The sequence below is a fragment of the Chrysochloris asiatica genome, unplaced genomic scaffold (genome assembly GCF_000296735.1).
Source record: "Chrysochloris asiatica unplaced genomic scaffold, ChrAsi1.0 scaffold00033, whole genome shotgun sequence".
Taxonomy (NCBI): Eukaryota; Metazoa; Chordata; class Mammalia; order Afrosoricida; family Chrysochloridae; genus Chrysochloris; species Chrysochloris asiatica.
The window spans coordinates 4,056,936-4,069,393 of record NW_006408551.1 but is presented as its reverse complement, the minus strand read 5'-3'; the positions used below and the strand labels follow the sequence as shown (position 1 = coordinate 4,069,393).

General features: G+C 44.1%; 2 protein-coding genes across 2 annotated transcripts in view; one reads left to right on the top strand and one right to left on the bottom strand.

Annotated features, from left to right (window-relative positions):
- Nucleotides 1-378: 378 nt before the first annotated feature.
- Nucleotides 379-5,476, top strand: DDIT3 (DNA-damage-inducible transcript 3). Its single transcript, XM_006859474.1, has 4 exons — nucleotides 379-483; nucleotides 3,688-3,735; nucleotides 4,651-4,806; nucleotides 4,893-5,476. The coding sequence occupies exons 3-4, from the start codon at nucleotides 4,669-4,671 to the stop codon at nucleotides 5,259-5,261; spliced, it is 507 nt and encodes a 168-aa protein (XP_006859536.1). The 5' UTR covers nucleotides 379-483; nucleotides 3,688-3,735; nucleotides 4,651-4,668; the 3' UTR covers nucleotides 5,262-5,476.
- MARS (methionyl-tRNA synthetase) overlaps nucleotides 5,410-12,458 on the bottom strand; it is a 33,093-nt gene continuing 26,044 nt past the window's right edge. Inside the window, exons 12-21 of the mRNA XM_006859475.1 lie at nucleotides 9,936-10,106; nucleotides 9,714-9,809; nucleotides 9,467-9,584; nucleotides 8,265-8,478; nucleotides 7,161-7,292; nucleotides 6,957-7,061; nucleotides 6,683-6,869; nucleotides 6,074-6,145; nucleotides 5,719-5,811; nucleotides 5,410-5,632 (exon numbers count right to left, since the gene is read on the bottom strand). Of these exons, the coding sequence (XP_006859537.1) occupies nucleotides 5,486-5,632; nucleotides 5,719-5,811; nucleotides 6,074-6,145; nucleotides 6,683-6,869; nucleotides 6,957-7,061; nucleotides 7,161-7,292; nucleotides 8,265-8,478; nucleotides 9,467-9,584; nucleotides 9,714-9,809; nucleotides 9,936-10,106 (1,335 nt within the window). The 3' untranslated portion in view covers nucleotides 5,410-5,485. The remainder of the gene's footprint in view (nucleotides 5,633-5,718; nucleotides 5,812-6,073; nucleotides 6,146-6,682; nucleotides 6,870-6,956; nucleotides 7,062-7,160; nucleotides 7,293-8,264; nucleotides 8,479-9,466; nucleotides 9,585-9,713; nucleotides 9,810-9,935; nucleotides 10,107-12,458) is intronic.

The following is a 12,458-nucleotide window of genomic DNA, read 5'->3' as shown; positions in this document are numbered from 1 at the left end:
CTCCCCCTCTGCACCTCCCACCACCCTCCTGGCTCCCTGCGCCTGCGCGCACAGACACCGGTTGCCAAACATTGCATCATCCCCGCCCCCCTTTCTCCCCTCCCCCCTCTTTGCGCTACCCTCCGCGCGCGCGCATGACTCACCCACCGCCTCCGCGAAGCCTCGTGACCCGAAGCCACTTCCGGGTCCAGCACTACGTCGACCTCCAAACAGAAGGGAGCGAAGGAGGCGGTGCAGCAGAGGTCTACTGAGTGGCGGATGTAAGGGATGAGGCGGGGCCAATGCCAGCGTGCCGTTTTTTGATTGGTAAACTTTTAGATTCCACCCCTGAGAGGAGGGCAAGGCCGTATTAAAAGATCCCTGTTCGGAGCTCCGTGTAGGTCAGAGGCTTGAGTCTAAGACCAAGAGTAGATCATGTTGAAGATGAGCGGGTGGCAGAGACAGAGCCAAAGCCAAAATCAGAGCCGGAACCTGAGGAGAAAGGTGAGTACGTCCTCCTCACCTACCCTATGTTCTCCCATCAAGGGTTGACCTCTCAAAGTTGGGGCATCCGCTCATTAGGATGTGCCTGCCCCCACCCCTCCACATGAAATGAGTGACATTCGTGAGAGGGATGGGGATAATCCCTTATTCGGGAGGGTGTTTACAGACTCTTGGTCCTTCGAACGACGTCACTCTACTCCTACCCTGATTACGGGCGCTGTTCTGTGCTGTTATGCGAAGGGGTGCTGGCTGTCCTCTTGAAACTCTGACCCAGGACTCCTAGTTAGGCTGGTCGGTGGGAGGCGGGGGAAGCTGGACACACCCCTGCACCAAGAAGCATGGGTGACAGTGGCTCTTGCAGCCACCTCTGTTTTGCCATCAGAGACACTGCCTTCTTCCCCCTCCTCCCACCTCCACCCCCCCCCCCCCCCCCCCCCCCCCCCCCCCCCCCCCCACCCCCGTCTCGTCCCAGCCGCATATTGGGACCAGCCAGTATGGCTACCTTAGTGCCTGGGACTCTAATCAAGGAAACTGACATGAGTTTAGGGTAGAAGGGGTGTGGGTAGTCAAGGACAGGAGATGGATTTTCACTTTTCCTCCAGAGGATCCTGGGCCATCTGCAGAAGAGAGCAGCCTGGATCTCTTAAAGTGTGGGAAGCCATTTGGGGTCTCCCCAGTGTACTGCCCTTCCTTTGGGATTGTCCTGTTTCACCGGCCTTCTCTCCTGTCCCCCAACCAGTCTCTGTAACCATTGCATCAGGCCAGCCCCCTGTTTGGCACTTCAGCCCTCTAGCCTAGGACTTCACTGCTGATGAAAGCCTCGTCCCATACACACACTGGAAGGCACGGGAGGGTTCCCCAGAGAGGACAGCCCTGCAGAGAAACATTCAGGGAGATATTGCATCTCCAGTCCTTTGGGATATGCAACTAGGTCTCTTTCACTGGGCTTAGTCTTCTATTTCCTGTAAGAGACGGAGTCCCTGGGTGGTGGTGCAAACCGCTAAAATGCTTGTCTGCTAACCTAAAGGTTGGAGGTTCCAGTCCACCCAAAAGTTAAAAGAAAAGTCCTGGAAAGGCAACTGCTGAAAGCTCAACTGTGTCGGCTCACCATGAGTCAGAATCAACTGGATGAGAACTGATTGGAGATTGGAGGAAATTTAACTTTTCATTATGATTGAGTGAAAGTTACTGAACAGATCCATTCAATTCCTACACATTTTGTTTTGTGACATTGATTGCAATGCCCACATTGTAACAGCACCCTTTCCACATTCTCCGTGTTCACCATTTCCATTCATACTTATTTCCTGCCTTCTCAGCTTTTTCCTTGGGCAAATGCTGCCCTTCTGGCCATCTGTGGTTGATAGTTCTAAGGAGTGCATACCTCTTTGGTGATATTGTTCACCTTGTAGGCCTACTGTATTTTAAAATTATTTTACTGAGCTTTTGGTGAAAATGTACACAGCACGTTTGTTCAGTGACATTAGGTACATTTATCACAATGTGTCAACACTTGGTATTCCATTTGTTCCCTTTCCAGTACTCTATAGTTTACTTGCTCCCACCACACACACACACCCCTGTTATCTTTGCTTTGGGGTAATTGTTGACCTTTGTGTCTCACATTGATACAGGGCACCAATCTGGGTAATAATCCTTTATTTTGTGTGCCACTCTGCTGCTTTTATAAAAAGGTGACCTTCAGAGATAGGCTTAGTGCTAGGAGATTTAAAGAGTGTCTCGAGGAGTTATCCATTACTTCTTAATACAGGCATGATTTGGGATCCTGGGCACATCAGTTAATTTAAAAAGGGGGGTGGATAAAAAGCTCTGCTCTCATAGTACTTTACAGGTTAGTGAAAGGCACATAATTATGCAGGGTGGTCAGGGGTTACTTCACTGAGGTGAAAAACCTAAAGGAGGTGAGGCAGTGATCGATGCAGTTATCTGGGGAGGAAGAGCTTTCCAGAAGGTACTGCTAAGGTGGAGGCATACCTGCAGTCTTAGGGAACAAAAGATGGCCAGTTAATTGGATTCCAGTGAACAAGAGGGATGTTGTTGTTAAGAGTGGATTGAGACCCTTAGCAACTCTGTATAGGGTTTCCAAGGAGCGGCTGATAAGCTTGAACCGCCAACCTTGCTGTCCAACAGACTTTGCAGTCCAGGGCATTAACCTACAGCCCCATACCAGGTCTCCAAGAGTGATATTAGATGATGTGAAAAACAAGGTGCAGGAGAACAGATGAGTAGGGCTTTGTAAACCATCTTAAAAGATTTTAGTATGCATGGGAAAGGAAGTAATTGGTGGGTTTGACAGGGGCTGGCTTGCTTTAAAAAGCTCATTCTGGCTGTTATTATTAAATAGACAGAAGAAGAGGTGGCAAGAGTCAAAACAGGGAAGCCTTCTGCAGTAACCCAGGGGAGATGTAACTTAATCTAGACTGGAAACACTGGAAATGGTAGAAGTACTCAGATTCTGGATTTTTAAATTTTTTTTTAAAGGTTAGTAAATATTGCTGATGGTTGGATTAGACTGTGATAGGAGAATCAATGATACCAAAGTTTTTGCTTAGGAAACTAGGATTGTCATTTTCTAAAATGACCAAGACCTTGGAAAGAGAAGATTAGCAGGAGTTTGGTTTTGAACATATTAAGTCTGATATACCTGTCAGACACCAAGTTGATTCCTACTCATAGTGACCCTATATAGAGTTTTTGAAACTAAATCTTTATAGGAGCAGATAGCCTCATCTTTCTCCCATAGAGTAGCTGGTGGGTTTGAACTACCGACCCAATGCCTAACCCACAGCACCACTAAAGCTCCTGAGAGACTCAAAAGATGGCAAGTAGGAGTGGAGATAGGAAAATGCCCATTGATTTGTCCCCTTCTCTGTGGTCCAGTCCTTCCCCTGGCAAGTTTTAGGCCTCCTTGAATTGACAGAAACCTGAGCTGGCCAGAGCTTTTACTGTTATGTAATCAGGACTACAAATGTCAGCAACTAAAAATAAAAAGAAATCAATTGGATGACAACTGATTGATTTGTCCTTGGAAATGGCTGCAGGGACCATTAACTATTCAGAACTACTTCCATACCCTACAAGACAGGAAGTAAGGAAGGACGAATGAGTAAGACACTGAAGATAAAAGCAACCTGTCGTCCCCCTTCTAAAAATGGCTAACATTGATCCTTGTTCCCACCACAGTGTTCCAGAAGGAAGTGTATCTTCATACACCACCACACCTGAAAGCAGGTAAATTTAACCAACTCTTTCCCAAAACCAAGTCCTTTAGTCTTTCTTTGCTGAGACTCTTAATAAGCTATGAGAAGGTGCTGTCAAGCCATGTTCATCTTCTTTTAGAGCATGTCCAAGTTGAAAGTTGGCTGAATAAGCAGGCAGCCCCAACCAAAATAATCCATTTGTTCCAGTAAACATCAGCTCCTATCAAGATTAGACTGACCACACTGAAGGAGCATATGGTCAGATAATGGCCCCAGAAACTACCTACCAATGAGTTTCCCAGGGCAGTTGAGAACTTTTACTAGGATCCCATAAAATTCAGGCATTTTGTTTCTTCACAAGTGTTGGCAGAAAGCGAGTAGAGAATACTAAATACTAGTACAGACCAAACCCAAAAAACCTGCTGTCATCAAGTCAGTTCTGACTTCTACCAACCCTATGTAAGGTTCAAGTTCACCAGCCTCTCCTTGGAAACTTTGGGTCGCTAAGAGTTGGAAATGACTCAACAGCACTGAAAAACAACATATAGGGTTACCAGGGTAGATAGTTTCATCTTTCTCCTGAGGACCAGTAGACACCCTGTATAGGGTTTCCAAGGAACGGCTGGTGAGCTTGAACCGCCAATCTTATGGTTCAAACCAACTTTGCTGTCTAGCGTATTAACCCACATCATCCCACCAGGACTCCCCTTTAGTAGAGGTTGGTGAATTTTACAGGTCCAAATAGCAAATATTTTAGAGAGCCCTAGTCTCCACCATTGCAGTTACATCACAAAAGCTGACATAGTGTAAATAAATGGAGCCATATTCCAATAACTTTTATTTACAAACCAGACAGGAGACCATAGTTTGCTAACCTCTGGTATAGACTGGTTTGTGGAGCTTGTTCTACCCACCTCTGTTATTCTAAATATGTATTTTTCTAGAGCCTGCTCCAACTGCAGAGATGGAAGCTCAGCCTTTGCCTTTCTCCTTTGGTACACTGTCCAGCTGGGAGCTGGAAGCCTGGTATGAGGACCTGCAGGAAGTCTTGTCCTCTGATGAAAATGGAGGGACCTATATCTCACCTCCTGGAAACAAGGAGGTAAGAATACTAGGCCTAAAGCTAGGGAGAGAAATGTTGCCCTTCCCTTCCCTTCTCAACTAACATCTGCCCTAACTTTCCTGAAGGAAGAACCAAAAACCTTCACCACTCTTGATCCTGCCTCTCTGGCTTGGCTGACTGAGGAGCCAGGACCAGCAGAGGTCACAAGCACCTCCCAGAGCCCTCAGTCTCCAGATTCTAGTCAGAGCTCCCTGGCTCAAGAGGAAGAAGAGGAAAACCAAAGACGACCCAGGAAGCGGAAACAGAGTGGACAGTCCCCAGCTCGGGCTGGGAAGCAACGCATGAAGGAGAAAGAACAGGAAAATGAAAGGAAAGTGGCACAGCTAGCTGAAGAGAACGAACGGCTCAAGCAGGAAATTGAGCGCCTGACCAGGGAAGTAGAGGCAACTCGCCGAGCTCTGATTGACCGAATGGTTAATCTACACCAAACATGAACAATTGGGACCATCAATTCCCCTCACAGGCCACACTACCTACCTTTCCCAAAAGTGGCTACTGACCACCTTCTCAACAGTGCCAAAGTGACCCTCAGCACCTCATTTCAGTAAGGGAGAAGGTTTGGGGTAGACGAAAGAATCTCAGTTTTGTAGACAGAGATTGTACATTTATTTCTATGTCCTTATCTATTAAAATGATTTTTTGTGACCCACAATTTCTTTCACTTTTTCTTCTTGCCTTTAGGGGGATCAAGGGGCTTCCCCTCAGCTAGAGCCAACTGCTTCTTTAGCTCCAGGAGTTTAGTCACTTCTGCAGCCACCTGGTTCTTGTCTGCTTTTTGTGCTTTCAGTTCTCGAACAGTGTTCCCCTAGAGAAGGGAATTGGGAGGAATAGCAACAGTGAAATTAGGAAAGGATTGATTTAGGATGTCTCACAGGACATAATGTTTCCTACCTGTTTTGTCACTTCATCCATCAGTGTCTGTATTTGCTGTGGCCCTGCTGTTGTAACAGTCTCTACAACTACTGGCTTTGGGGAAGCTTTTACCTGGAGAAGAATAAGAACATTATCATCCTCTACTATAAATATCCTCCAACCTCCAGGTTTATATAATGCCTCAGGAAGCAAGTGATTACCTTTGATTCCAAAGACTCATTGAGCTAAGAGAGAAAAGAAAAACTATTAAGCGAGGAAGCAGCAAGGGCCAAAGATGGGAAGAGTCATGAGTGAGGGACAACTTAGAGACACTAAGAAGATGACACTATGGCTATTGCTGGTTGAGAGAGAGCAGAGTCTTTAGTTTTCTCACCTGGCCCCCTCCAAAGCGCTGCCTCAAACTTTCAATCTGGTCATTTTCCAGTTTTTGGAACAAAGGACTGACCTAGGGAATGGGGGCAGAGAAAAAGAATTCCTGAGTCATTCACTGCTGGGGTATGAAATCTACGAAGCTGTAAAAAGGCCTGCTCCAACCCCAATCTGGTATTTAGGAACCTTAAATAGGCCAGGAAGAGGAGCATGATACTGAGTAAAATACCCATGATTTCAGGAAAGACTTCAGAAACAACACTGGCATTTGTTAGGAAAGCCATAAGTATTAACAGAGTCAAAGATAAACTTCCACTCAGTTTAGGGATACACTTTATTTAGCATTACAGAGATCAGTAACTATGATGTTTCTTCAAATAGCTGTATACTAGTTTTATGTGCCAGGTACTAGCTTTAGATATGAACGAGGATATATGAGTAAAAGTAACTCTGCACTTATGAACCAATACCAAGGACTTTAGATCGGAAACAAGCCTAAGTACAGAGTTGAATGGAATCAAAACGGGTTCACAGAGTACTATGAGAGGTCTCTGACCCCCACCCTAAAGGCTGAATGACAAAGGAGAAGCTGGCCCAACATCCAGGGACCTACTGTGCCAATCTGGTGTCCTGCTGGTAAGGTACAAAGGAAGTCTGTGGGCAGGATACTACAGGCCAGAGATGGGAGCTGCAGCTGGGCCTGGATGGTGGTGCTAACTGTAGGCATGTAAGGCTGGATCATGATGGACAGCAAGGCAGCTACATTCACTGCCAAGCCTGTCACAGTACCTGCCCGCTGCCTGGGAAGAAGAGAGAGACCCATCAGGACATCAGGAGGACACAGCCTACATGTTATTTTATTCCTCTAGCCAATCCTGTCACTTTACCTGTCAGCCTCATTGCCTTTAATCCGCTTCCAGGGCTCATTCACCTGAATATACTGGTTGCCATGGCGAGATATGGTGAGGATACTGCGTAAAGCATCCCGGATCCTAGGAAGGGAGAAGGCAGGCCAAAGTGTAAGGTCCTACTGGGTTCTTAACATGCCAGTAGATTGCTGAGATGAGACAGGAGAGGTTGAGGTTACTTACCGAACCTTCTCAAGCAGCTGGTGATAGTGCTGGAGTTCCAGGGTGACATGGGCCACCAGGCGCTGATCGTCTGAGGTAAGCACCATCTTTGGCACAGAGCCCCCAAAAAACTTAGACACAAACATCCCAGCTCTTGGTGAGGGAGAAGGGGATAAAACAAATTTGAAAAATTGGATCCAATTTTTATCACTGTACATGTTCTTGGGATTCCTGCCCAGACCTGACACCTGGCTCCCTCAGGCTAAAGGTAAAGCTTAACAAATTAACTCCTCACTCTATTTTCCCCTAAGAAAATGACTCCACATACAACAGGTATTTTACATACAGCCATCACTTTTATTTAAAGAAACTTGACAAAATTAAGTAACTGTTCATTTTATTTTTAAGTCAATACTCACTCTAAAATGAATACTCCAGTAAGGACTACCTAAGTGTGGTTAACGACCAAGTCTGAAAGGGTGAATGGCAAGACTAAGTGAAAGGCCTAAACTATGGAGGACATTGCTTTAGATTATAGTATTTGTTGTTGCTGTGTGCCGTGGAGTCAGTTCTGACTCACAGCGACCCTGTACAGGGTTTCTGAGGCTGTAAATCTTTACGAGAGCAAAACGCCTCATCTGTCTCCCGCAGAACAGCTGGTAGTTTCAAACTGCTGACCGTGAGATTCGCAGCCCGATTCGTAACCACAAAGACTAATAGTGGAATGTGAGCTTAAAATAACAACAGAGTGCAACAGAAGCCTATCCTACATCAGAACAACCCCTTCAGTCAAACTTACCAGAGTGAGGCTTGCTGCTCCCATAAAGATTTACAGCCTCGGAAAGCCTGTACAGGGTCACTATGAGTCGGAACCGACTCAATGGCACATAACAACAGGTCAACACTCTTACAAGGAGAGAACCTATCTACAGTTGTTCTCTCAAGCATGGCCTACTGTGTGCTAGGAGCAAATTCTAATTGAGAGAAATCAACATTCCACATTATTTTCCCCATTCCTCATGCCCTCCTGCACATTTACCAGCTTTCTCTGAATCCCCACTCCCAGACACCTAGTATGTCCCATTTCAGCTCATCTGCTAATTGCGACCTCTCACCCAGTCCTACCTGTTGATGAAGTTCCCCAGGTTATTAAGCAGCTCAGAATTATTCTTGAGCAGCATGTCTGTCCAGGAGAAGGCACTGTCCTGGCCTTCAGGCCGAATGTACAGCAGATAGAAGCGCCAGATGTCAGCAGGAATCCCAGTATCTTGGGCCATGTCTCCAAATACTCCCACACCCCGGCTCTTAGAGAATTTCCCATCCTCATAGTTCAGGTACTCTAGACAGGGGGAAAAAATCACCTGCTTAAGCCACTGTGCTGGCCCACCAACTTTTTTCTTTTTCCTCAATCTCAACCAATCCTGAGTAGATGCCCTGCAGAGAACTTGGGAGTTCCTTCCTCTCTCTTCTAGCCATTTTCTCTTTGTTTATATCCATTAAATTACAAAGTTTTAGCTTTAGATCTTTGATTTCTTCTGCTGCCTATTCTCTTTCTTGGATTAAGTCCTCATGCTCTAATGATGTCCTATTTCATTTCAACTCTCAAGATCTAGTACCTCTTTTTTTTTAAAAAAAAAAAAGTTTCAGCCATTTTTACATGTACTACCCAGTCATACCAACCACAATCCCTGTGGTGCACAACCACCATACTATCAATTTCCAAATCCCTTTTCTCTCTCATTTCCTTCCCCTACGTCTTTCCTTTTCCTTTTTTATTTGTGGGGAATGAGAAAACATATATACATTGTTTTCCTTCTAATACATGGGGAGGGTGGGGGTAAAAGTAATTGCCTTTCTTTTTCTTCTCTTTTTTTAACTGCCTTCCCCATCACCCAAGTTAGCATGTGTCTACACTCTACTCAGTGAATAATTCTCCCTTCCCTCTCACCCCTGGTAACCATCATACAATGTTTATTATAGAATTAAAACTTTTTCTTGACATTATACAGTAGTAGTTTCATACAATTATCTATACCCTTTGTGACTAATTTCATTCAGTCTGATGTCCTTCAGTTCCTCCATGTTATGCAGTATTTTGCAGATTCATTGTTATTTTTCAATGTTGTGAAATATTCCATTGGGTGTATATACCAAAGGTTGTTCAACCATTCTGCTGATGGGCATCTAGGCTGTCTCCATCTTTTTGCTACTATGAATAATACAATGAACATGGGACTAGTACCTGGTTAGAATCTCTTCCCAGTATTGCCTCAGACTTCATGCCCTAGAAACAAACTTCATGCCCTATCTCCAGTCTTCCGCCATACCTGTAGCAATTATGTGGCTGACCAATGTGTAGTTGTCATCAGTTCCTAGAACTGAACAAGGAAAGACTAAGCCATGGAAGGGAACATTGTCTTTAGCCATGAACTGATACAGGTCCACCTAGAGAAATAGATGCACAAGGAGGGAGATCTATTGAGGTCTTCTTAAAAGGCTCAAGATCAGATAATCAGCTCTAATTTCTACTTCACATGCACACCCTCGTCATAGGCTAACCAAAAATATGCTCACTTGCTCTGGGTTTTTCCACCATCTCTCCCACTGGTCTGTGTAGTTGGCTGTGATAGACAAGTAGCCAATAGTGGCATCAAACCAGACATAGAATACCTGGAGGATCAGAAAGAGAAAGATGGTAGGATGTAATAACAGAAAAAACACACAGTCTCATAAGGAACAAGACACAGTCAACAACTGAGTCACCTAGGACATGCATAAAGGTTATAAGGTTTTTACCTTGTCCTCAAAACCTTCTAAAGGTACAGGGGTTCCCCATTTGAGGTCCCGTGTTATACAGCGTGGCTTGAGGCCATCCCGAAGCCAAGAACGAATGATGAACCGGGCATTGGGTGTCCAGTCACTGCCAGGCAGTATCTTTCCCAACCACTCTTCCAGTCGACTTTCCAGCTGAGATGGGCAAAGACAGAGAGCTGATTTAGGACATCCCACATAATGTCTGCACAAGGGTAAATAGGTACAACTTTCTTAAAGCATGTTGTTGCTAAGTACCACCACGTCTGCTCTAACTCATAGCAACCCTGTATAGGATTTCTGAGGGTATATATCTTTGTGGGAGCAGAAAGCCTCAACTGTATCCCACGAAGCAGCTGGTGGGCTTGAGCAACCAACCTTGTGATTAGCAGTCCAATGAATATCCTACAGAACCCAGTGTTCCCCTCACTTCTTGGAGTATAGTTTTGCAAAAAAAATTTTTTAATCAAACTCTGCTGTTGAAAGGATTCTGATTCATTTCAGGATTTTAAGACTATAAATCTTTACATAAGCAGACAGCTCATCCTTCTCCAGCAGTGCAGCTGGTGGGTTTGAACTGCCAACTTGAGGTTAACCCAACCCACAGTGCCTTCAAGATTCCTACAGTTTGGCAAAATGTACAATTAAATTTAATTTTTAAATTCTTATACTTTGACACAGCAATTCTACTTCTAGGAATTTTTTATTTTTTTTGTGACAGATCTTTGTGACCAGTGGAAATTCCTGAGTTTTGGTTTGAATCTGTGGGTATTGGTGGTGGTTATGTGCCATGGAGCCAGCACTGATTAACAGCGACTCTGTATAGGGCCTCCAAGGCTGCAAACCTCCACAGAAACACAGAGCCGCCCCATACTTCTCCTTCAGAGTGACTGGCAGACCTGAACCATTGACCTTCCGGTCAGCAGCCCAGCTCACAATCCACTACACTACCAGGGCTCCCTAAGGTTAGGGATTTGTTTTTTAAAAGTTTATTTAAAAAAAAAAAAAGTTTATTCAACAGAAAAAGACAACTGGGTGGCGAGGGGCTTCAAAAAAAATTCTATTATCTTTCATTCCATTTTTCTATGAAATTTCTGAAGCCTCTTCATATATATAGCTATTAAAAAAAGAGTAAGACCTATATGAGTTAATGTAAAAAGATCTCTGGAATATATTGTTAAAGCAAAACATAAAACAGTAATATGTGATACAGTCATAATATTGATAAAAGTAAAAGAAACAATATGTTATTGTTGTAGAGTCAGTTCTGACTCATAGCAACACCATGTGCTGCTACAGAGCAGAACTGCTTCAGAAGGGTTTCTTGGCTGTAATCTCTGTGGAAGAAGCCCTGGTGTCACAGTGGCTAAGCACTCATCAGATAACTAAAGAGTTGGCACTTTGAACTCACCAGTACCTCCTCAGAAGAAAGATGTGGCAGCCTTTTTCCATAAAGATTCAAAGCCTTAAAAACTTTATGGACACAGATTTAAAGTCTTAAAAAAATTTCATCACAGCACTATACACAATAGCAAAAAGATGGGGGCAGCCTACATGCCCATCAATGGAAGAATGGCTAAACAAACTGGTACATACACACAAACAGAATACTAGGCAACATTGAAGAATAACAATGAATCTGCAAAACACCTCATAATATGGATGAACCTGGAAGACATGCTGAGTGATATAAGTTAATCATGGAAGGACACTATTTTGTATTGTAAAACCTCAAGAAAAAGTTTTCATACTAAAAGAAACATTCTTTGATGATTACCAGGGGTGGGAAGAAATTGGGACTAATTCACTGGCAGAGAGTAAACACATTAACTAGGGTGACTGGAAGGGCAATATACAAGAGGGAGGGTGTCAGAAAAATGATGAAAATAGCTGAACACAGGGAGGTATGCAAGGACTAAAGGGGACAGTGGTAAATAGTGATATATATACACAATCTTGGAACAACAGTGTTCTGTGTGTACATAAGAATTTAAAGAGGATATTTGTACATGGGTAACTACAGGCAGGAAGCGGCAGAAGTACAATCAGTGTTTGTTGTAATTGAATGTAATGGTTATTGAATGTAAAACTGATGGTCTTCTCTGTAAACCTTCACTCAGTTCACAATTAAGGCATTAAAAAAAAAGAAAAAAACTTTCTGAGACAGTTTGACTCTGTCCTGTAGGATCACTATGGATTGAAATCAAGTTGGCAGCAATGGGTTTGCTTTGTTTTGCAGGGATGTATTTTTTTTTTTTCTTAAATGTTTTATTGTGAATTATATGATAGTTTACATGGGAGAACATTAGTTTTACATTCATTCTATTATATAGTCTCATTGCCATGGTTACAATCCCCTTCATGCTGTCCTTCCCCCATGCCCCCCAGTTCTTCAGCACACAGTTGCTTTCCCTCTCTGGATCTAAAGTCTCCAGCTGCTCCATAGCTCCACGTCATCATCTCTGGCTCCATTTCAGGCATCACTGCTTCTCTGGGTAGGGTCCCGCT